The 23,592-nt window shown below is 43.2% G+C and overlaps 2 protein-coding genes across 4 annotated transcripts in view; one reads left to right on the top strand and one right to left on the bottom strand.

Annotated features, from left to right (window-relative positions):
- The window catches only part of for (cGMP-dependent protein kinase for), a 413,902-nt gene that overhangs the window by 286,371 nt on the left and 103,939 nt on the right, over positions 1–23,592 (top strand). The gene's annotated exons all lie outside the window — the stretch shown is intronic.
- Positions 1,583–21,645, bottom strand: Zpr1 (zinc finger protein Zpr1). Of its 2 annotated transcripts, none has more exons than XM_028302517.1 (11): positions 21,447–21,645; positions 19,932–20,065; positions 19,005–19,123; positions 17,937–18,113; positions 16,663–16,805; positions 14,788–14,956; positions 11,014–11,084; positions 9,084–9,173; positions 7,943–8,115; positions 4,677–4,801; positions 1,583–1,792 (listed from the first exon to the last, which is right to left on the bottom strand). In XM_028302517.1, the coding sequence occupies exons 1-11, from the start codon at positions 21,549–21,551 to the stop codon at positions 1,701–1,703; spliced, it is 1,398 nt and encodes a 465-aa protein (XP_028158318.1). In that variant the 5' UTR covers positions 21,552–21,645; the 3' UTR covers positions 1,583–1,700. The 2 variants fall into 2 exon arrangements, with proteins under 2 accessions (XP_028158318.1, XP_028158319.1); XM_028302518.1 differs by having other exon boundaries at positions 16,690–16,805; positions 21,447–21,644.

Here is a 23,592-nt window from a genome sequence, read left to right as displayed (position 1 = left end):
ATTAGTTTTAATCGTACTTTTCTTAATACTTATGTTCTTATTTTGAAATATGTCATAGTTGACTAATAAATCTAGTGTCTGGTCGAAGCCGAAACATGAATGGAAACAATTTTCTCGATAGAAAAAAAATCAAAAGATGACCCTTCTATTACTCGGTTTTTCGTTTTATAAGCAGATAGGCTAATATTTCAATACCAAATTTTGTATATTGGTAAGGTAATAACATATTCTAAGCACTGGTCGAGTTATTTTCTTTAAATAGTGTTTGGTTATTCAATAAATACATGATATCCGATTTTTGTCGCTTACGTTATTTTATTCCGCGCCGCGCGCGCTATTGCTGTCCCTTTCCTCGCACTGAGAAATCATATTTCTATCCCTCTGTGTGCGAGGCATTCAGTCGGCCGAAAACTTTTACGAGGTAGCGCCTTAACATCAGGTGTATCACATACCTACCTTGTTCTGCATAAAAATTGGCTATCTTACCTCTAACTACCGGAAAATTCACAATGTAACAATGTAAGTGCGTACTTGCGTAGTGCACTAGATTTCTGTTCCGAATACTCGCTCAGTGGGCTGAGTGTGTTTACATCGAACGCGCTCACTAGTGCGCCAAAAATGCCATTAAATGTATGACGGATTGTACAGCGCCCCTAGCGGAAACGTTCAAATACTAAAATTTTCATACATTTTTAAAATGCGCTAAAGGTATTCAATATCGAGTACGCAAAAAAATCTATGAAAGGATGATGGGCACTTTTCTATGGAATCTGGGCGTAAAACCAACAGAAATGTAACTACTATTATTTGTTAGAACTTAATATCAGAAATATATTTTCATATAAATAACTACCAAAAACTCCCGGGTTTGCTTGGAAATTGTCATAATGTGTAATAGTAATAGGTGCTTTATTGCGCAAACAAAAAATGTTATTAATTAATATACTTATCTACTTACATTTTAAATACAGTTATTTATCCATTATTATGTCCAACAGTTCAGGAGTCGGGCCAGCAAATGGTATATTTGAACCATGTTCTACATTATAAGCGTAGGACCATACCTAGGTACCATTTAGAGAAATGACATGAACACAGTCATGTTTCAATAGGATTTCTACCAGTTAAGTTGTAGTGTTGTCGCATAATCGATCACGGATCGATTATTAATCGATATTGCCAAATAACGATTTATCGATTAACAATTCGATTAATCGATTTTATTTATTACCATCACTACTATCATTTGATTGTTAATTCAAATCCTTATTTTCAGCAATATAATCGATTATTGCAATCGAATAATCGATTATGATTTATTCGGTATACATACTAAATCGATAGAATCTGTAGTAAGATATGATACAATACTCTCAATATGATCGATAAAAGCAATCTAATTGACCTAATACTGTTTTTATTACCCTAATGTGATGTGAAATACTATGGAAACTTTGCATATTCAACGACCTCTATCTCCGTATCCCCGCGTATTTCAGGATTGTTGTCATACTATGAAATGAAGTACTAGTATTAAGCTTTAATTTAGTATACTTTTTGTTTCTGTTGGTTTAACGCCCAATATGCCCATCATCCTTTAGTTCTTGAAAGTATCCGCTAGGGGCGCTGTACAATCCGTCATACATTAACCTAACCTATTGTAAGGTCTAAGCGACGTGTCATAGAGACCCGATATCGGGCTAGGTGGCTTCATATCCCTCAGTCTTCAAGTCGTTGAGGCCCAACTCTTCATTCTGCTCAAACGAGCGCTCGTAACGGGTGATCTTGAGGCCTGGAAAAATAAATTGATGTTATAGCGTTTGATTGAAATAAGTAAACTACTACAGTACGGCCAACGAGAAGCGATACCAAATGTAAACAAACCCAATGTCATAGTCATTTGGAATAGCAGGGGCGCATAACTTTTTAATGAGGGTTTTCACGTATGAAAATTCCGCCAGATGGCAATACGTAGACGCGAGGTCCAAATGATGCATGATTGGTTATTTTTGACATGACATTGACAGATATGTCAAAATCTTCCAACCCCGCAGCAGTCAGACCCCACATCCACGTCCCGCCATCTAGCGGATCATACATCACCTCATAGTTTGATTACATAGTTTTGTAGACAATATAGTTTCAAAAAATATCTGGCAAACCAAAAAAATAGATGTTTTATTTTTTTGTTATAATTTGCATGACGCACATATTTGTATGACGCAGGCCGCTACCAACCGGGCAACATGGAAAGCATTGGGGGAGGCCTATGTTCAGCAGTGGACGTCCTATGGCCTAGATGATGATGATGACTCACCGTCGTCGGGCAAACTAGGGTCATTATAGTTGAGACTACGCTATGGTCACAGAACGCTTGCCGTCTATAGTCTGGTCCGTGAGCACGTAGAATTTTGTCCAATGACCCCAAGCTGCCCATCCTTATCGCTCGCGCGTAATTATGTTGCTGTCGCGCACGCACACTCACTGCGGGCGCCCGTCGCACAGTCGCGACAGCAACATAATTACACGCGAGCGATAAGGATGGGTAGCTTGGGGTCATTGGACAAAATTCTACGTGCTCACAGACCGGGCTTTAGCAAATCGAACACACAGCGTTGAATAGAGCTCTGTGATTGGTTGCGCTGGACGCAGGCCGCTACCAATCGGGCAACATGGAAAGCATTGGGGGAGGCCTATGTTCAGCAGTGGACGTCCTATGGCTTAGATGATGATGACTCACTGTCGTCGGGCAAACTGGGGTCATAGTTGAGGCTCTACTCTCCGCTATGGTCACAGAACCCTTGCCGTCTATAGTCTGGTCTGCGAGCACGTAGAATTTTGTCCAATGACCCCAAGCTGCCCATCCTTATCGCTCGCGCGTAATTATGTTGCTCTCGCGCTCGCACACTCTTTGCATCGGCAGAACAGAGTTGGAGATTCTTATTGTCGGAGGCCAGGACTCACTTTGCATCGGCAGAACCGAGTTGGAGTTTCTTATTGTCGGAGGCCAGGACTCACTTTGCATCGGCAGAACTGAGTTGGAGATTCTTATTGTCGGAAGCCAGGACTCACTTTGCATCGGCAGAACTGAGTTGGAGATTCTTATTGTCGGAGGCCAGGACTCACTTTGCATCGCGCCAGCTTAGTTAGTTTTTTGATCTTTGATGTTGACTCACCGTCGTCGGGCAAACTAGGGTCATTATAGTTGAGACTACGCTATGGTCACAGAACGCTTGCCGTCNAAAGAAAGTCGTTTTATTCATACATTTTATCCATATTTTAATACATTATTCAGTAATTCATAATATTTTATATTTAATTTATGTCTTATGCAACAATCTGGACACGGATTTGGACCCGAAACTGGACCTGAGGTGGAATTGTGTAAAGCAATCGTAATCATTTGACAGTTCATAACGTACGATAAAGTCAGTTAAACAAAGCGTTTGACAGAATAATCGTACGTTATGAACTGTCAAATGATAACGATTGCTTTACACAATTCCACCTCTGGACCTAGACTGGCCCACCTTCGAAACAGAACCAGCCCAAGCAGTGTGATGATCCAAGTCAAGACAAGACAAGCAACCGAAAATAACAGTGATCAGAGGACGGGCAAGCGATATAACTCGGACACATGACCGCAAAATGATCCGAAACCGAAACCAGAACCGGAAGACGACGACACGGCGGACTGGACTCGCATAGAAACAGACTGGACCGATGTCCATTACCTAGATCTGGACACGGATTTGGACCCGAAACTGGACTTGGACCTAGACTGGCCTACCCTCGAAACCGAACCAGCCCAAGCAGTGTGATGATCCAAGTCAAGACAAGACAAGCAACCGAAAATAACAGTGATCAGAGGACGGGCCAGAGATATAACTCTGACACATGACCGCAAAATCATCCGAACGAAACCAGAACCGGAAGAAGACACGGCGGACTGGACTCGCATAGAAACAGACTGGACCGAGGTCCTCCAAATCGATCTGGACAAATACCTAGATCTGGGCACGGANTTGTCGGAGGCCAGGACTCACTTTGCATCGCGCCAGCTTAGTTAGTTTTTTGATCTTTGATGTTGACTCACCGTCGTCGGGCAAACTGGGGTCATTATAATTACGCGCGAGCGATAAGGATGGGTAGCTTGGAGTCATTGGACAAAATTCTACGTTCTTACAGACCGGGCTTTAGAGTAATAAAGAATTTGAATTTGACTAAGACTCACCGTCGTCGGGCAAACTGGGGTCCTCGTCGTTGAGACTCTGCACATACGAGTTGCCGGCGGGGTCGTCCAGCACGATCGTGACGGACCGCTTGCTGTCCAGCTAGGGTTGCCAGGCGTCCGGCTTAGCCGGACGTGTTTGGCTTTTTACGGTCTTGTCCGGCCAAATATTGTCTTGTCCGGCCTATCCGGCTTTTTAATTGGCCTACTGCGCCAGGCGAAAGTCGAGCCACAGAATAATAATGAAGCGCACGCATCAGGATGTTATGTTGGGCAACCGATGATACGATGACAGTACTCACTCGTGAGCTATGACACTAANTCCCCCCGTGACATGTTCGGCTTTTAGGGTAAAATGTCCGGCCAAATGAAGCACAGAGTCCGGCTTTTTTTTGGACCTGGCAACCCCTTTGTCCAGCACATGATGATGATGACGATGACTCACCGTCGTCGGGCAAACTGGGGTCTTCGTCGTTGAGACTCTGCACATACGAGTTGCCGGCGGGGTCGTCCAGCACAATCGTGACGGACCGCTTGCTGTCCAGCACCTCGTTAAGTTTCGCCACGAACCTGGAAGATGGAGAAAAAATACTTTTTTAGTCGGCCGTTTGGTGTAGTGGTTCGAAACGGAAACTATTCCGGAGGTAGCGGGTTCGATTCCCACACAGTACAAACATTTGTGTGCATGAACATATTTGTTTGTATTGGACTGGGTGTTTTCTAAGTATAATAAGTATGTATTTACAAAAAAAAAGTATTTAAGTATGTTTATATCCGTTGTCTAGTACCCATAGTACAAGCTTTGCTTAGTTTGGGACTAGAAGCGTAGTGTAAAATGTCCAAGGATATTTATTATTATTTTAGTCGGTTTACATTTTTATGAATTTAATTTAAAATTTTAGGTTTAATCAGGATGATCAGATCAGGGACGTTTCATTAATGACGCTTTCATGTCATCTAGTGTCGATCGCGTGTCGACTAATGTTGCTCACGTATCAAATGAGTAGCTCAGGTGTCATCTAGTGTTGATCTTTTGACACCAGGGAGTAAGTCACGTGTCATAGGGGTTGCTCACGTGTCACAAAAGTAGCTCAGGTGTCACAAGACTAGCTCAAATGTCATCTAGTGTTGCTCCAGTGTCACAAGGGTTACTCACATGTCATCTAGTATTGCTTACGTGTCAAATGAGTAGCTCAGGTGTCACAAGAGTAGCTCACGTGTCATCTATTGTTGCTTAAGCTTAAGTGTCACCAGTGTATCTCACGTGCCATAGGGGTTGGTCACATGTCACCAAGTGTTGCTCAAGTATCACAATAGTAGCTCAGGTGTCACAAGAGTAGCTCAGGTGTCACGAGAGTAGTTCAGGTGTCACTAGGGTTGCTCACGTGTCACAAGAGTAGCTCAGGTGTCACAAGAGTAGCTCAGGTGTCACAAGAGTAGCTCAGGTGACACGAGAGTAGCTCAGGTGTCACAAGAGTAGCTCAGGTGACACGAGAGTAGCTCAGGTGTCACAAGAGTAGCTCAGGTGTCACAAGAGTAGCTCAGGTGTCACAAGAGTAGCTCAGGTGTCACACAGGGTAGCTAACGTGTCACGAGAGTTCCTCACGTGTCACCTAGTATAGATCAAGTGTCACCTAGTGTTGCTCACGTGTCACTTAGTATAGCTCAAGTGTCACTTACTATAGTTCAAGTGTCACTTACTATAGCTCTATTGTCACAAACGTTGCTCACGTGTCACAAGGGTTCCTCACGTGTCACTTAGCATAGCTCTAGTGTCCCAAGAGTTCCTCACGTGTCATCTAGTGTTGCTCACGTGTCAAATGTGTAGCTCAGGTGTCATCTAGTGACGCTCGCGTGTCAAATGAGTAGCTCAGGTGTCACACAGGGTTGCTCTCGTGTCACGAGAGTTCCTCACGTGTCACCTAGTATAGATCAAGTGTCACTTAGTGTAGTTCAAGTGTCACCTAGTGTTGCTCCCGTGTCACAAGGGTTGCTCACGGATCACCTACTTACTACAGCTCACGTGTGACCTAGTATAGCTCACGGTTCATCAAGTTACTCACGTGTCAAGACTGTCAGCAGCGAGCGAGGGCGCGTCCCCTACGACGCCGGGCGCGTCGGCCAGTTGCTCGACGGTTGCTCGCAGCAGCCCCTCAGCAGTAGTGAACCGCCCGCCCAAAGCGCGCCCGCCCACGACCAACTGTAGCTCGGGTCTCTCCATGCTGCACGTCTCGGACTGGGCGGAGCGATGTGCGAGCGCTTTAGAGTTACTTTCGTGTCATTGATGACGCTCGCGTGTCATCTAGTGACGGTCGCGTGTCATCTGGTGTTGCTCACGTGTCAGATGAGTAGCTTAGGTGTCACAAAAGTAACTCAGGTGTCACAAGAGTAGCTCAGGTGTCAAGTGAGTAGCTCAGGTGTCACAAGAGTAGCTCAGGTGTCACAAGAGTAGCTCAGGTGCCACAAGAGTAGCTCAGGTGTCATCTAGTGTTGCTCACGTGTCACAAGAGTAGCTCAGGTGTCACAAGAGTAGCTCAGGTGTCACGAGAGTAGCTCACGTGTCATCTAGTGTTGCTTATGTGTCAAATGTGTAGCTCAGGTGTCATCTAGTGTTGCTCACGTGTCATCTAGTGTTGCTCACGTGTCATCTAGTGTTGCTCACGTGTCACCTAGTACAGCTCACGGTTCATCAAGTTACTCACGTGTCAAGACTGTCAGCAGCGAGCGAGGGCGCGTCCCCTACGACGCCGGGCGCGTCGGCCAGTTGCTCGACGGTTGCTCGCAGCAGCCCCTCAGCAGTAGTGAACCGCCCGCCCAAAGCGCGCCCGCCCACGACCAACTGTAGCTCGGGTCTCTCCATGCTGCACGTCTCGGACTGGGCGGAGCGATGTGCGAGCGCTTTAGAGTTACTTTCGTGTCATTGATGACGGTCACGTGTCATCTAGTGACGCTTACGTGTCAGATGAGTAGCTCACGTGTCACAAGAGTTGCTCAGGTGTCACAAGAGTAGCTCAGGTGTCACAAGGGTTGCTCACGTGTCATCTAGTGTTGATTTCGTGACACCAGAGTATCTCACGTGTCATCTAGTGTTGCTCAAGTCTCACAATACTAGCTCACGTGTCACTTAGTATAGCTTAAGTGTCACCTAGTGTTGCTCACGTGTCACAAGTGTTGCTCACGTGTCACAAGTGTTGCTCACGTGTCACAAGTGTTGCTCACGTGTCACAAGTGTTGCTCACGTGTCACAAGGTTTGCTCACGTGTAACAAGGTTGCTCACGTGTCACTTAGTACAGCTCAAGTGTCACTTAGTATAACTCAAGTGTCACCTAGTGTTGCTCACGTGTCACTTAGTACAGCTCAAGTGTCACTTAGTATAACTCAAGTGTCATCTAGTGTTGCTCACGTGTCACTTAGTATAGCTCAAGTGTCACTTAGTACAGATCAAGTGTCACTTACTATAGCTCTAGTGTCACAAGAGTAGCTCACGTGTCAGATGAGTAGCTCAGGTGTCATCTAGTGTTGCTCACGTGTCACAAGAGTAGCTCAGGTGTCACAAGAGTAGCTCAGGTGTCATCTAGTGTTGCTCACGTGTCATCTAGTGTTGCTCACGTGTCAAATGTGTAGCTCACGTGTCACTTAGCATAGCTCTAGTGTCACAAGGGTTCCTCACGTGTCACCTAGTATAGCTCACGGTTCATCAAGTTACTCACGTGTCAAGACTGTCAGCAGCGAGCGAGGGCGCGTCCCCTACGACGCCGGGCGCGTCGGCCAGTTGCTCGACGGTTGCTCGCAGCAGCCCCTCAGCAGTAGTGAACCGCCCGCCCAAAGCGCGCCCGCCCACGTCCAACTCTAACTCGGGTATCTCCATTCTGCACGTCTCGGACTGGGCGGGAAAATTTATATTTTAAATAACACATTAAAAACTATAGTCCGGTCGCCGAGCGCGTAGAATATCGTCCAATAACCCCAAGCTACCCATCCTTATCGCTCGCACACTCACTGCTGCCGCCCGTCGCACAGACGCGACAGCAATATAATTACGCGCGAGCGATAAAAATAGGTAGCTTGGGGTCATTGGACGAAATTCAACGTGCTCGGCGACCAGACTACACAGTACGTTGTATACAAAAAAATAGGTAAATTAAGCAAGTAAATAGGTCATTGTTGAAGTAAAATCCAAGTTACCACCAGTGAGTGGGGGCAACTGGGAATTATCGCCGTATTTAAGCTCGCCAGTTACCGCACTGTCGAGTGATCCGTTACCAGTGACACCAACTGGTAACTGGTAAGCTACTCTTGGCTTAGGGCTTAACTCAATAGTGACTGAGTTTCTTGCGCTGCTTCTTCTCAGCACTGGCCCATTTATTGTCCCGAAGCAGTGGTAGGGTTAATATTGGGACGTGTAAAAGCGCTTTTTTAAAGCCTATTTGCAAAAATAAATGAATTTTATGAATTTTTATTTATTTTACTCAGTTGGAAAGGTTTTTGCTGACTGCAGACGTCAGCAAGACTTCAGATTTAAATGCTGTCATGTCATAATAGTAAAGTCACCCATCCCGTGCCGCTCCTGGCATCTCAGGCACCGACTTAGTTAAACGCTATAATTTAAATTAGAATTATTAGACAGTTCATAATAATTATTAATAATGCATTTTGCATTATGTCTATTAGCACACACCTGAGGCCGTTTCCACCAAAGCGGAGTGCAGCGAAGAAATATTTAGAACAACCAATCAGATGTCATTCAGATTGATAGAAATTGACGGTTTGAATGAAATCTGATCGGTTATTTAATCATTTCGCTTTGGTGGAAGCGGTCGGTATCCATAGGCTTAAAGAATTTCGAATTACCTTCAGTATATCTCTGGAGAAGTCGTCTTTGTTTGCGACGCGGACCTCGAATCGCACACCCTTGTCTTCCACGCCGCCGCCAGACTTCACCTGCAAACCAACACTCCTTGATTAACATTCATACAAAACGGCGCAGAGACTCGTGGCAGGCGGTTATCTTCTATACTTATAATAAATCTGTAGATAGGTCAATTCTGTACATAAAATATATTTAAACACTAGCTGACCCGGCGAACTTCGTACCGCCTTAGCGTAGAGATTTTCTTAATATTTTTTTCCGTAAGAACCATCCTTGGACTTCCACAAACATTTAAAAAAAAGAATTATCGAAATCGGTTCAGCCGTTCACACGTGATGCCGTGACAACGCGAAACGGGTTTCATTTTTATATATATAGATAATAGATAACTATCAGGGGGTAATTAGTGATCGATACTGATGCCAAAAATGCAATCAGTAAAATTTTTGTCTGTCTGTATGTTCCTTATAGAAACAAAAACTATTGGACGGATTTTAACGAAACTGTACGGTACAATTATTCTTCATACTCCTGGGCAGGTTATAGTATACTTAGGAATTCCCACGGGAACGGGAATTAGCGGGAAAATCCTTTTGTATGAAAAATCTAAACCGCTTAAGTTAGACGCTTGAAAGGCATGCAGGTACCTTAGTAAACTTAAAGCTTAGTTACAACAGGATATTGCAAAATTCCCACGGGAGCGGGAATTAGCGGGAAAAAACATTTGTATGAAAAAATCTTAACCGCGTAAGATAGATGAAGGGGGTAAAACGGGATCCACGCCATCCACGCATTATAAATAGCGGCCGCCCGCGACTTCGTACGCGTGGACTTCGTTTTACCCCTGTTAGATATCACGTTGATAGATGGCGTTTCACGGCTTCTCCCGCATGAATATTTACGAACGTCAAACAACAGACACGTCTTATTTATTTATTGAAATTTATTTGTCACATATCGTCATAAATTTTAGCCTATATGTTAATCTGGGTTATAAACAATAATACTGTAAAGTTTCAACAAAATCCGTTCAGAAGTTTTTGCGTGAAAGAGTAACAAACATCCAGACATCCAAACTTTCGCATTAAGGCCTATTCAGACCTAAGCGGTATTCGCTACCGTCTGCGGCAGAGAAAACCCAGTGGGTATGCGGTAATAATACTGTTCAGACCTAAGGGGTATTCGCTACCGTCTGCTATGTACCTCTACCCACAGCGGTAGCGAATATCGCTCAGGTCGCTCTAGCCGCGATACTTGATACTAAATACCTGAGCGAAACCCGCGCGGTATGTACCTCTACCAGGCCTGTTCATCTCCGCGAGTTTACATCGAAAACAAAACACGCACAATGGCCCACCTACAGGATACTATTCGACAAGGCCTCACATACGAGCGAACATTGACTCACGCACGCGTATTCTTGTGTATGATGGAAGAAAATAAAGAAAATCGTGTACTAATTAATACTGTGCAGTGCAGTATTTAACTGCCTAAATAATAATAAAAACACAGAATGTACTTTTTTAAGTTGCCTCAAGACACTGAGAGGTAAATAAGTAGTTAATATTATTCATGATAATTCATGCTAAATCATGTATTTCCTCCGCCATTTTCCGCAGTTTGGCACCTCACGTCACATCATTTTACCGAAGTCAGCCCTATAGCTTCGGCGCAGTGCCGATCACTGACGTTTGTCAATAAAATGGTGCTTGACTCTTGAGACAGGCTAAATTACACCATATTGTTAGTAACATTGAGCATACATTTTTTTAAATACCTTCGCGAAGTAAAACTTCTGTACGTAGTACTTATTATTATTCTGTGCCTCTACCCACAGCGGCAGCGAATATCGCTCAGGTTTGAATAGGCCTTTAATAATATTAGTAGGATAGTAGGAAGTAGGATCCTTACCTCGTTGGTGCGGTGTCCGCACGCGTCGCATATCGTCGCCATTATAACCACCTCTTTGAAGTGAGGGATCTCTGTGGACAATAAAATCAAAATCAAAATCAAAAATATTTATTCAGTTTAGACCACAAGTGGCACTTATGAACGTCAAAATATACTAAATAATAAAAAAAGAAAAGGTAGCCCTTATGGGGCACTTTACATGTCTCCTTATCTTATGGGCCCTACCAGCGCTTCGAGACAAACATATGGCAAGTGCTGAGAAGAAACGCCGGAACAAACAAATTATTTATTATTTAACTTTTTTTAGAAAGAATATTAGTAATTTGTATTGCACTGCACGCCACAACCAGGGGACGGCTGGGACATTTTTGTGAAGGCATTCCTAGCTACCCCCACCGCATCACCCCACTGGGGGCAGTTGGGAAAGACCTAATTTTTTTGCATGCTAGTAGATTTTGACGAACAAACTATTTTTAGAAAACCTCACTGTATTACTCAAGTTTGATGCAAATAAATATATTTCCAGACATTCCACCAGCTCGCACTAAGCGTTTCGACGACTCGTTTATAATGCGAACACCTAAGGACTGAAATTCGCTGCCTGCTGCTGTATTTCCTGAACACTATAATCCGGGCGTTTTCAAGGGGAGAGTGAATAGGCACTTACAGGGCAGATATGTACCACCCTATACTGCATCTCACTTAACACTAGGTGCGATTGCGGTCAAATACCTGCCTTGTCTTGCATAAAAAAAAATGAAATAATTTCATTTCATAAAACTAGCACATTCACTGTCTGATTAACTTCATATTAGTATTGCTCAATGCTCAACCACAGCGCATATTTGGTATTTAGGTCATTCCCAGTTGCCCCAACTGGGGGCAGTTGGGAATAACCTATAACTCACTAGTTAGCTTCATGTTGATAGCAGAGACATTGCACTCGGGACAGTTGGTACAAAACGGGGGGCAGTTGGGAATAACCTAAATCTCCGCGATCGCAACAGCGTACGTATTACACTTAAAAATTTCGATTGGTTTATCCAGTGTCTAAGTAGTTCAGATGGATAAGCATTTGCCGAGCAAGCGATAGGTCGTGGGTTCGATTCCCGCCTTAGGGATTGGGATTTTTTCAAGTTATTTATAACCTAAATCAATCCCATCTACTCACTGCACCTGCGTGATCGAATCAGAAATGAGGAGATCCGCAGGAGAACCAAAGTAACCGACATAGCTCGCATAATTGCTCAAATCAAGTGGCAATGGGCGGGGCACATAGCTCGTAGAGACGATGGCCGTTGGGGCAGGAAAGTTCTCGAGTGGCGACCACGGGCTGGAAGACGTAGCGTGAGCAGGCCTCCTACTAGGTGGACCGACGATCTGGTAAAGGTCGCGGGAAGAGCCTGGATGCGGGCAGCGCAGAAGCGTTCATTATGGAAAACCTTGGGGGAGGCCTTGGACGTCATTTGGCTGAAACGAACGATCGAACGAACGAACTCACTGCACTGGTCAGCTTCATGTTACTAAAGCCTGGTCCGTGAGCACGTAGAATTTTGTCCAATGACCCCAAGCTATCCATCCTTATCGCTCGCGCGTAATTATATTACTGTCGCGACTGTGCGACGCGCGCCCGCAGCGAGTGTGCGAGCGCGACAGCAACATAATTACGCGCGAGCGATAAGGATGGGTAGCTTGGGGTGGGGGGACGGACCAGACTATATCAGCATTTGCGTTGCACTCGGGACAGTTGGTTCGGACGGTACAGACATGTACCGGGCCGGTTCTCCCCTATCCGTCCCCCGGACACGGCCTGAGCCGAGGTCCGAGCCTACCGTGGCGCCCTCAGGCCGCGTCCGTAGCCCCCTCGATCGGGCCCACTAGAGTGAGCCCGCCGTAGGCTGGACTTTGGTCCAACACCGCGGTGGGCAACCCTCTAGTTGGGTTCGCCACTGATCGGGCGCCTTATGCGCTCGATACGGCCCGATCGCGAACGTCGGTCTGCGACCGACGCGGACGAGCCTGGGCTTCGCTTCGCGAAGCCCACACTCGGCCTCGTCGGCACGCGCACCGACGATCGCCAAACGGCTAGAGTACCTTCTGTACTCGCCACTCTGCCCGGTGAAGCTGGAAAAGCTCCTCAAGCTACCAGCGCGCGTCCCTTAAAAAAAAAAAAAAATCGGGACAGTTGGTTCGGAACTGGAGCACTTAGTCCGAAGCCATAGCTTCATAGGTTTTTTTTAATCCACAACGAGGAAGCTCTTGGCCTGTATCTCCCCTGATGGTAAGTGACGATCAGGCCGAAGGTGGAAGCGAGCTGCACCCGGAATCCTCAACCACAGAGGAACTGGCTATCTTACCTCTAACTGCCGGAACACAACAATGCTGTTAACATTGTTGTTATGGCAACAAACTTAGGTAAGATGGTGGTAGCTAGCCAGGCGGACTTAGAACAAGCCCTACCACCAACCAAACCGAACAGAAAAATCTGCCCCCACTTTATTTATTCTTATTCTAACTTACTTGGTGGCCTCATGTCAGGATCTATAGTCGTGTCGCACAGGGGACAGTTGGTTTCGACTTCGACCAATCGGTCTCCCTCCAAAACTTCATAGACGCAGTGACAGCATTGGCAAATATACTCCACAAAATATAGCGAATCATTGAAAATATTGACGAAACGGTAAGCTGCAAAGAATACTTTAAATTAGGGATGTTATGGATAGGATATGTAGTTTCGGTTATGGATATTTATACCGGTTTCGGTTACGGATATTTGTGCTTTAGAATGCAATTTGCAATAGTTGTCCAACACGGTTCATTCATGGCCGCACACTTTACATCGAATAAAGTGATAAAAAAATTAAATTTGATACTAGATGTCATTATAAAGGTAAATCAGGCTGTTATACCTTTACATAAAATACTATACAAAAAACAATTAAAACTGCCTACATCCGAAACTACCCGAAACTTTTGAATCGGTCGGATATTTTTTGTTTCGGATATCCGAAAGTTTCGGTTACGGTTGCGGATAACCATAACATCCCTAGTCTGGGGATGCATTTATTCTATAGATGACCCACGCTGAACTGTCCCACCAAATTCAATGACAGGGGGGCGCTACCATCGTTCAACTATATGGTTTCCAACATGGCAAAAATCGGAACCAGCGATCCGGTATTGACGGTGGCGCCCCACTGTCAATGTCATGCATAGGACAGTTCAGTATTTTGGAACTATAACCAGGCCTGTTCATCTCCGCGAGTTTACATCGAAAACAAAACACGCACGATGGCCCACCTACAGGATACTATTCGACAAGGCCTCACATACGAGCGAACATTGACTCACGCACGCGTATTCTTGTGTATGATGGAAGAAAATAAAGAAAATGGTGTACTAAATACTGTGCAGTATTTAACTGCCTAAATAATAATAAAAACACAGAATGTACTTTTTTAAGTTGCCTCAAGAGGAGGAGGAGGAGGTAAATAAGTAGTTAATATTATTTTTGATAATTCATGCTAAATCATGTATTTCCTCCGCCATTTTCCGCAGTTTGGCACCTCACGTCACATCATTTTACCGAAGTCAGCCCTATAGCTTCGGCGCAGTGCCGATCACTGACGTTTGTCAACAAAATGGTGCTTGACTCTTGAGACAGGCTAAATTACACCATATTGTTAATGACATTGAGCATACATTTTTTTAAATACCCTCGCGAAGTAAAACTTCTGTACGTAGTACTTATTATTATTCTGTGCTATAACTTACTTGTCAGCTTCATGTTTGTGTCAGCGGGCGCGTTGCACTCGGGACAGTTGGTTCGGAACTGAAGCACCTCGTCCCCCGCCATAGCGTCATAGGTGCAGTTGGCCGGGTCCGCAGGGGTTAACAACGAGTCTGTGGCCACTGGCAACTTGGGCTCGGGCTCTTCGGACACCTGCGAAAGGATTTATTTGAATTGAAGGTGCGATTGTGGTCAAATACATGAAGCCACGATAACCGAACGGTGAAGGGGTCGGACTGGCCGACTCGTGATCCGGGGAACGCGGGTTCGGTCCCCGCCGCCGCTCGACTATTGTGGTGAGCTCACTCGTAACACAAGCATATTTAGCTAAGTACGAGGGGCTAACGGGAGTATTAGTAATTTGTGTAATAACAAATCACTAATAATCTTTAAAAAAAAACAGGTTTTTTTTATGCAAGACAAGGCCTAAAAAAAGTATTAGATATGATGCTCAGTACAGATGAATTACACAGAACTGTCCCACCAAACTCATTGACAGGGAGGCGCCACCATCGTTCAACTGTATAGTTTCCAAACTTTCCAACATGGCAAAAATCGGAGCCAGCGATCCGGTATAGTTCCAAAATACTGAACTGTCCTATCCATGACATTGACAGCGGGGCGCCACCCTCAATACCGGATCGCTGGATCCGATTTTTGCCATGTTGGAAACCATATAGTTGAACGATGGTAGCGCCTCCCAGTCAATGAGTTTGGTGGGACAGTTCAACGTGGGTCATCTATATTGACGGTAGCGCCCCCTGTCAATGACACTGATGGGACAGTTCGTTGTAGTTGGACAATAGCCAATTACTGATGGCCCAACTATTGATAGAGATGCTGATATTGCAAAATGTGGTAATAATATTGGTAAATTGCTAAAAACTCATACTCGATATTCGATATTTTCAAGTTATTTTAATTTCGTCAACACTATAGGTAAGCCCCTGTACTATAACTACGAAGAGGTAATTGGCACCTATTTCGTTGCATCTACGCAACGAAATAGGTGCCAATTACCACGGGGGTGGTGAACACCACTAATTTAGTGGCAACCACCACCCGGGTGACAAAGTTTCGAAGGGGGTAGATGGGAATATAAACGCCATATATTTATAGCCAACCACCACCCGGGTGACAAGTTTTGAAGGGGGTAGATGGGAATATAAACGCCATATATTTATAACCAACCACCACCCGGGTGACAAAGTTTCGAAGGGGGTAGATGGGAATATAAACACCGGGTGACAGTTTCGAAGGGAGTAGATGGGAATATAAACGCCGCATATTTATAGCCAACCACCACCCGGGTGACAAAGTTTCGAAGGGGGTAGATGGGAATATAAACGCCATATATTTATAGCCAACCACCACCCGGGTGGCAAGCTTAAAGGGAGTGGATTGAAATAAGGGCTATATTTCACCGGGACACCATGGCGGCGCAACCAGTCGCCGGCTACCAACAAAATGTATGCAGCTCTATAGAGAGTTACTCACCTGGTGTCCGTATGGTTGCGCAAAGCTGCATACATTTTGTAGGTAGCGGCGACTGGTTGCGCCGCCATGGTGTCCCGGTGAAATATAGCCAATACCGACTGTATAAGTTTCGAGTGTCAAGTGAAAAGCAAGTCCACCAAGAACAATGGGTAAGTAAAACATAGTTTATATTTGGGATAACAGATGGCGCTGTGCTCCTTTAGCTCGCGCTAACATTTGTTTTTTTCCTGGCTTTATGTACCCCCTGGAAATGTATGCCCACCCAGGTTCAGCTAGGTTCAACTAGGTTCACATAGCTTAGCTTTGAATTTCAATAAACGATGCTATAGCCTGTGAAATAGCTTTCATTTTCCCATGCACACCTCGCTATCGTAGGGTTGTACACCGACCTCGTCCCGTGTGAAGATGCCGAGCGCGTGATTCTGTTCCGGCGTTCGGGCGAAGTCCGAGCGCTCGCACCGCGGGTCCTTACGCGGCGCCTCCGGGTTCTCCACGAAGCAGTTGCCTGGGGCAATAAATAAATAAATAATCTATATATATAAAAATGAAACCCGTTTCGCGTTGTCACGGCATCACGTGTGAACGGCTGAACCGATTTCGATAATTCTTTTTTTTAAATGTTTGTGGAAGTCCAAGGATGGTTCTTACGGAAAAAAATATTAAGAAAATCTCTACGCTAAGGCGGTACGAAGTTCGCCGGGTCAGCTAGTAAATAAATAAATCTTTGGACAATTTCACACAGCGCCAGCGAGCCCCAAAGTAAGCAACTTAATGCTTGTGTTATGGGTGCTAGCTTAACGGATATACTGCTTATATACTTTTTTTTTAATTACATAAATATTATACATAGTCACACCCAGACCCGTCAAATAAATTAAAATTCATCATTTCAATTTCTGTCCGGCCGGGAATCGAACCCGGGACCTCTCGGCATAGTAGTCCGTTCTGAACCACTACACCAAACGGCCGACAATGATACAATTAAAATTAAAACTGAGCCAGGCGTAGCGGGCTAACCAGCTTTTAGTATTTATTTAGGGATTATATTTATCATCGATTTAGTAAGATCCTACTAATATTATAAATGCGAAAGTTTGGTTGTCTGGATGTCAGGATGTCTGGATGACTGGATGACTGGATGGATGTTTGTTACTCTTCCACGCAAAAACTACTGAACGGATTTTGACTAAACTTTACCGTATTATTCTTTATAACCTAGAATAACATATAAGCTATAATTTATGACGATATGTGACAAATAAATTTCAATGTATTATTTACAAAAAATAAAGTATTTAAGTATGTGAAATCATCGTTCATTTTGTTTATGTATTTTGATATGTAAATTACTGTAACCTGTATGTATGTGTACTACTTATTGAATAAAATAAATAAAATAGATGCTATGCTATGCTTGCTGATGAGGGATGGGTTACTCCGAAGAGTGCTAAATAAAACCGACCCGTTTGAGTGCTGCTCATACACTAATTTATTACCGAGTGATTCTACAGGCGTGAATTAAAACTAGGTCAAACTTATACGTAAAGTGTTTAACGCCTACTTAGCAATAAATGATTTAACTATATAAAAAGGAAATGTGCAAGTAATAATGTACGATAGCTCGTACACTCCTCACCGCTAATATCCTCCAGCTCGAGGGTCCACTTCTTCTCCAGGTGCCTCAGCTCCTGCAGTCTGGCCACGAAGCGATCAATCTGTTCCGCTGCCTCTGGATGCTGCTCCCTCCGAGCACTCTGGTCTTGGGTCAGCCCGGAGACCGCTCGCGATATGATGCCTTCTACTGTCGTCACCTCTGTTGGTAAAGAACAAATTGGCATCTTCATCATCATCATTTCAGCCATAGGACGTCCACTGCTGAACATAGGCCTCCCCCAATGCTTTCCATGTTGATCGATTGGTAGCGGCCTGCGTCCAGCGCTTCCCTGCTACCTTTGCGATGTCGTCAGTCCAGCTTGTAGGACGTCCCAAGCTGCGTTTTCCGGTACGCGGCCTCCATTCCAGAACCTTGCTGCCCCATCGGCAATTGGCATAAGTAAACATTTAACTATAGATTGTTTCATCCACGAAGACGTGCCCCACCATTCTTCCGCTAATGTTTGAGTGTTACCGGTACACGCTAATATCCATGAGTGCACACGCACACTACAGTAATGCCTTACGGATTGCTCGGACCACACTCCCCGCACCCCGCGCGACCGAGACCAAAAATCGGTGGGGCGCGTCTTCGTGGATGAAACGATCTATAACAGGGGTGGCCAACTTGCTTAGACATAAGATCTACTGTTTACTAACGAAACCCTGGACGATCTACCACTTACATACTTCTTGAAATCTTAAGTGAAACAGCATAAAGCCTGGTCCGTGAGCACGTAGAATTTTGTCCAATGACCCCAAGCTACCCATCCTTATCGCTCGCGTGTAATTATGTTGCTGTCGCGCTCACACACTCTGCGGGCGCCCGTCGCACAGTCGCGACAGCAATATAATTACGCGCGAGCGATAAGGATGGGTAGCTTGGGGTCATTGGACAAAATTCTACGTGCTCACGGACCAGGCTTTAGTTTAGTACACAATCATGTAGTATTTTTTGCCTTGCCACGATCGACTGGACTAATAGTCGACCGGTTAGCCACCTCTGATCTTATAGGCTTAAACTCAAAGTAGTGGACAATAACTCACTCACCTCCTTTCTGACTTTGTGCAGGTATCTCGAAGTCCAGCTCCGGTATTCTCACACTAGTGTAGTCACTTTTCACCACTTGTCGGTTAAGATCCGTCTGCGTGTCAACATGGAGTTTCCATCTGTGAAAAAGATAAATAATATACAACGTCATGTACGGGCATCAACCTTACAGTTACCCTATCGACTGGCTGGCCAATCTAGAAATACAAAAAAATAAGTTTCTAATGCCTCTTTTCACCATGAACTCCTAATTTTTAAGTGACCTCTATGTAAACAAAATTCCTGTTATTTGTTACTATAGGGGTCACTTAAAAATTAGGGATTGATGTGAAAAAGGGCATAAGTTCAGCATTGGCATTAAAAAAGTATTTAAGTATGTTTATATCCGTTGTCTAGTACTTTGCTTAGTTTGGGACTAGAAGCGCAGTGTAAAATGTCCAAGGATATTTATTTATTTATTTATTTATTTATTTATTTATTGGTCGTCCTGTGGTTTAATAATTGTCAATATTGTTTGTTTCATAGAGCACTAATAATTTTGGTTCGATTTAACTGAGCACTTGCCATATGTTTGTCTCGAAGCGCTGGTAGGGCCCAAAAGATAAGGAGACATGTAAAGTGCCCCATAAGGGCTACCTTATCTTTTTATTTTTATTATTTACTATATTTTGACGTTCATAAGTGCCACTTGTGGTCTAAACTTATTTTTTTTTGCTGTATTTGCAATCAGTCCCAAGACTATGAGCAAATGTGTTCTGTGATGCTGTCATGCGGAGTGGCTTCCCATTGGAAGCATCAACTCATCTGCTGCCCAGAGCTACTGGCGGTCCTCTAGCTCCAGGATATGATGACGTTTCAGTCATCTCACATAACATTGTGGTCTAAAGTTCTAAACTGAATAATATTTTTGATGTTGATTTTTCTCACCTAACCCCCAATTCAGCGAACGCCCCTCCGGGCTGTATCTCATTGTTCTCGTACCCACACTCCTCGCACGAGAACGACATGATGACGACATTCTTGTAGTACGGTATCCTCGTCAGCAACAGACGTGTCATGCCCTGTAAAAAATATCTTTATCTTTAATAAATATCTTTATCTATACCAGTGGTTCTTAACCTTTAAGTCATGAGGGACCATTTTACCAAATTTCTGTCTTGTCAGGGACCACCTCATAATCATAATCGAAAGTAAACCAGTTTAACTGCAAAAATCAGTTAAAAGTGGTTTTGACTAAGGCGTGCAAGTGCACTTCGTGGACCACTTGGAATGTCTCCAGGGACCACCAGTGGTCTGCAGACCACCGGTTAAGAACCACTGATCTATACAATATTATTAATGCGAAAGTAACTCTGTCTCTGTCTCTTTCACGCCAAAACCACTGAACCGATTTTGATGAAATTTCGTATAGAGATAGTTTGAGTCCCGGGAAAGGACATAGGACTGTTTTTATCCCCGGTATTTGAAACAAGGACGTGCGGGATAAAGATTTTCTGTGACAGACAAAATTCCACGCGGGCGAAGACGCGGGCGGAAAGCTAGTCTTTAATAAATATCTAAATCTTTAAGATGATAGTACTGCCCCTGATAGTTGAAAGCGCACATCTAACACCAAATCAAAACGGAGATAAAAGTTTCAAACAATTTAAATGGGTAATTCTTAGCTGTTCTTGAGTTAACTCACAAATTTGAAAAAAGTGATACGCCTGTTTTCACAAGCATTGCTATGGGGTCTCACACACAGGGTGACACACGAACCAATCTAGCTCTATTTAATGCTGTGCGTTCGATTTGCTGCTTCACATAAGCATTATTTGTAAATACGGCCGTTAGATGCGCCTTTTCAACTATCGGTGGCAGAGTACTAACTCATGAATTCTCCCTCTTTTTGCAAATAAACGAATAATAATGAAGTTGGTGGATAAAAATTATGAAAATCAGTTTACACGAAATCTAACCCTACCCTCTGACCAAGAATATAATAAAAGCCTAGATTCCACAGCCATTTTTGATCTCAAGACGGTAAAAGTGAAAATCCGCCTCATAAAACAAAGCAACACGCAAAATTACAGTTGAATTGGAACTTTGCAAGGACTTGGAATGTGCAATTGGAATGCATCTAGAAGATTCGAATTCGAAAATTTCCGAGCGGTGAATAATTCCAGAGATAATTGTAAGCAAATCAAGCCGAATCCTGTAGTCTTTAATGAATTATCCAGGGATTTCATTTAGAACTTCGGTAGAAACAACAAAAATACGGCGTCATTCGACTGCACATATTTCATAATATTTATCATGAATCATGACTGTGTAGTATTTATTTTAGCACGCAGAACCCATAAAAATGTAAATAAGTACTTAAAGAACACGAAATAGGAAGAAATAATCATCAATTTTCAAAAAACAACAACATGCTTCCAGAACAATCCATTTTCTACTTACACTGGAATGGCAATTCATGCATAGCGACTCGATCTCCGTCACCTCAGGGTCTGGATCCTCGCCGGTCAGGTCCCGAAACACGGGTTTCTGTTCTACTGAACACATTTCAGTATTTTGCAATAAAAATATTACACACGAGAAAAAAATCCGCCGCAAAACACGTTTCTTTTTTTTCTTTTTCTGCCGTATTTTTTTTCAGTGCAGCACAGATTAAGCAATGCGTCTGTCAATGTCAAATACAGCCGTCCGAATTTAACGCGTTACGTTATTAAAGGTAAATTCATTAGGTCTAGACCATGAAGCTAAAGATAAAAATGGAGGCCAGACTTATAATACCTACTTGAAGCACAACCTATGTATCACTATCTCGCTCTCTGTGGGCAGGCTCTCTCTTTCTAAGTAGGGTAACCTTTTATTTATTTTTCTCAGGACGACAACGACTGATTTACGTTTAAACAGTGTGTCTTGATAAAGTGCACTTAATATGATTATGAAAAAAGGTTTTCGATGTTTTTGTTTTAAGATGAATTACAACATTAAGAAAGTGTAAAGGCATCGAAAACTGTGGATATTTGATAGAAAACAGATTTTAATTTGGCAGTTGACAGACGGATTTGGATATGGATTGATTACAGTAAACGGCCGTAGAAAACATTATGCAAAATTAGATAAGTAAGGTCCCACAGAAAGTCCCAGATATATCCTCAATATGGTCATACTACTTCAAAATGTCTTATAGAAACAAAAATTTTAAATTTGCTCAAAGTCAATGAAACTCAATGTAAAATCTTCTTTTTCTTGACATATGTAACATTTAATAATAAGTTTAAATACTGGTAAAACGTTTTAGGAAGTAATTACTGTGAAAATACAAAGAAATATGTTAACAATGATCCACTGTCAGAAATCACGAAATAAACACTTACGCGTGGAATTTTATATCACTTCCAGGACAACACGAACTACCGCAACCACGCACTATACAATTTTGCACCATTTCTTCAGACAAAACAATGATAACGTCCCTTGAAAAATCTCAAACGAAATCAACTGCATAGTAAACAACCGCCATGATGGGCCGGATTCGGCCGATGTTGCCACATTACCGATACCTCAGAAATTGGGATTGTAATTCCCTGATTCGCCAACACATTAAGCCTAAATGGCCGACAATTTTGTGATTTTTTATTTAACTAGGTAATCTTAGTTTCAAATATTAATTATTTATTTATTTAACTTCTTATTTGGTTAGTGAATTGGCTATTTCGAAGAATTTACAAGGAGATTTAAATAAGAAGATAGCAATACTACAGTTCACACTAAAAAGAGAGGTCGGCCCACAGAGAGCGAGATAGAGATAAGTAGGTATTTGACTCAAGTTTTGTTCCCAACTTTGCCCTCCATTTTTATCTGTAGCTTCATGGTCTAGACCCAGAGTCTAGACCTAGCCAAAGAGCACATTATAATCGCAAACCAGTCGTAAAATAGTCGAAAAGCCTTTTTTTGTATGACGTTTTGACGGATTCGATTTTCGATTCGTCCAAAAAATGCAACTTGTCTAGGGGGCGGGGGCAGATGAAATCGGAACTAACTATTGAGGTGGGCGGTGTGGAAAATGGCGCGGCCGGTTCTATATTGGCTCACATAAAATTCTAAATCCTATTCTTTGTCTTACTACCGATTTGTGTTCATAATAATCTCTCTTCATAATTTTATTTTTCATACTTTTTTTATTCATACATTTTTATTACTACCATCGGAGCTCATAACAGTTAGTAATCATAATTTTTTTATCAATACTGTTACTACCAAGAACCATTTAAAATACATAATTTTTATTTTCAGATCTTTTTTCTTCATAACATTCATTGATCATATTGTTTTAATTAATAATGTTGTNTTAATATTCTCATACACATCTTTACTGCTTCTATGTATAATAGTAGGTACTTTAAAATTAAACCAAACTGAATACAATCATAATTTCTCTCTAATAATGACATAATATCAAGTTCTCATGTTGTATAGTGCCTGTAACAAATCTCCATCGAACCGGCTTCTTTACCAATCCCTTTAAGATTCTACTCGTTCAAAAACTGAGTAAGCATCGCTTGTGCATCGGCATTCTTTTCACTCATAATAATAT

This window comes from Ostrinia furnacalis, unplaced genomic scaffold (genome assembly GCF_004193835.3).
Source record: "Ostrinia furnacalis isolate ACB-3 unplaced genomic scaffold, ASM419383v2 OfSCF1131, whole genome shotgun sequence".
In the NCBI taxonomy this organism is placed as follows: domain Eukaryota; kingdom Metazoa; phylum Arthropoda; class Insecta; order Lepidoptera; family Crambidae; genus Ostrinia; species Ostrinia furnacalis.
This window is presented reverse-complemented; position numbering and strand designations above follow the sequence as displayed.

Bases quoted from the DNA above. Each gene is read 5' to 3' on its own strand.
- Zpr1 (XM_028302517.1), bottom strand. From the start codon at position 21,551: ATGTGTTCAGTAGAACAGAAACCCGTGTTTCGGGACCTGACCGGCGAG. The intron at 8,116-9,083 runs GTAATTCGAAAT...TTTCCCGCCCAG, and splicing joins TCTCCAGAGATATACTGAAG to TCCGAGACGTGCAGAATGGA. The intron at 4,802-7,942 runs GTGAGTAACTTG...TCCATCTTCCAG, and splicing joins GCTGCTGACAGTCTTGACAC to GTTCGTGGCGAAACTTAACG.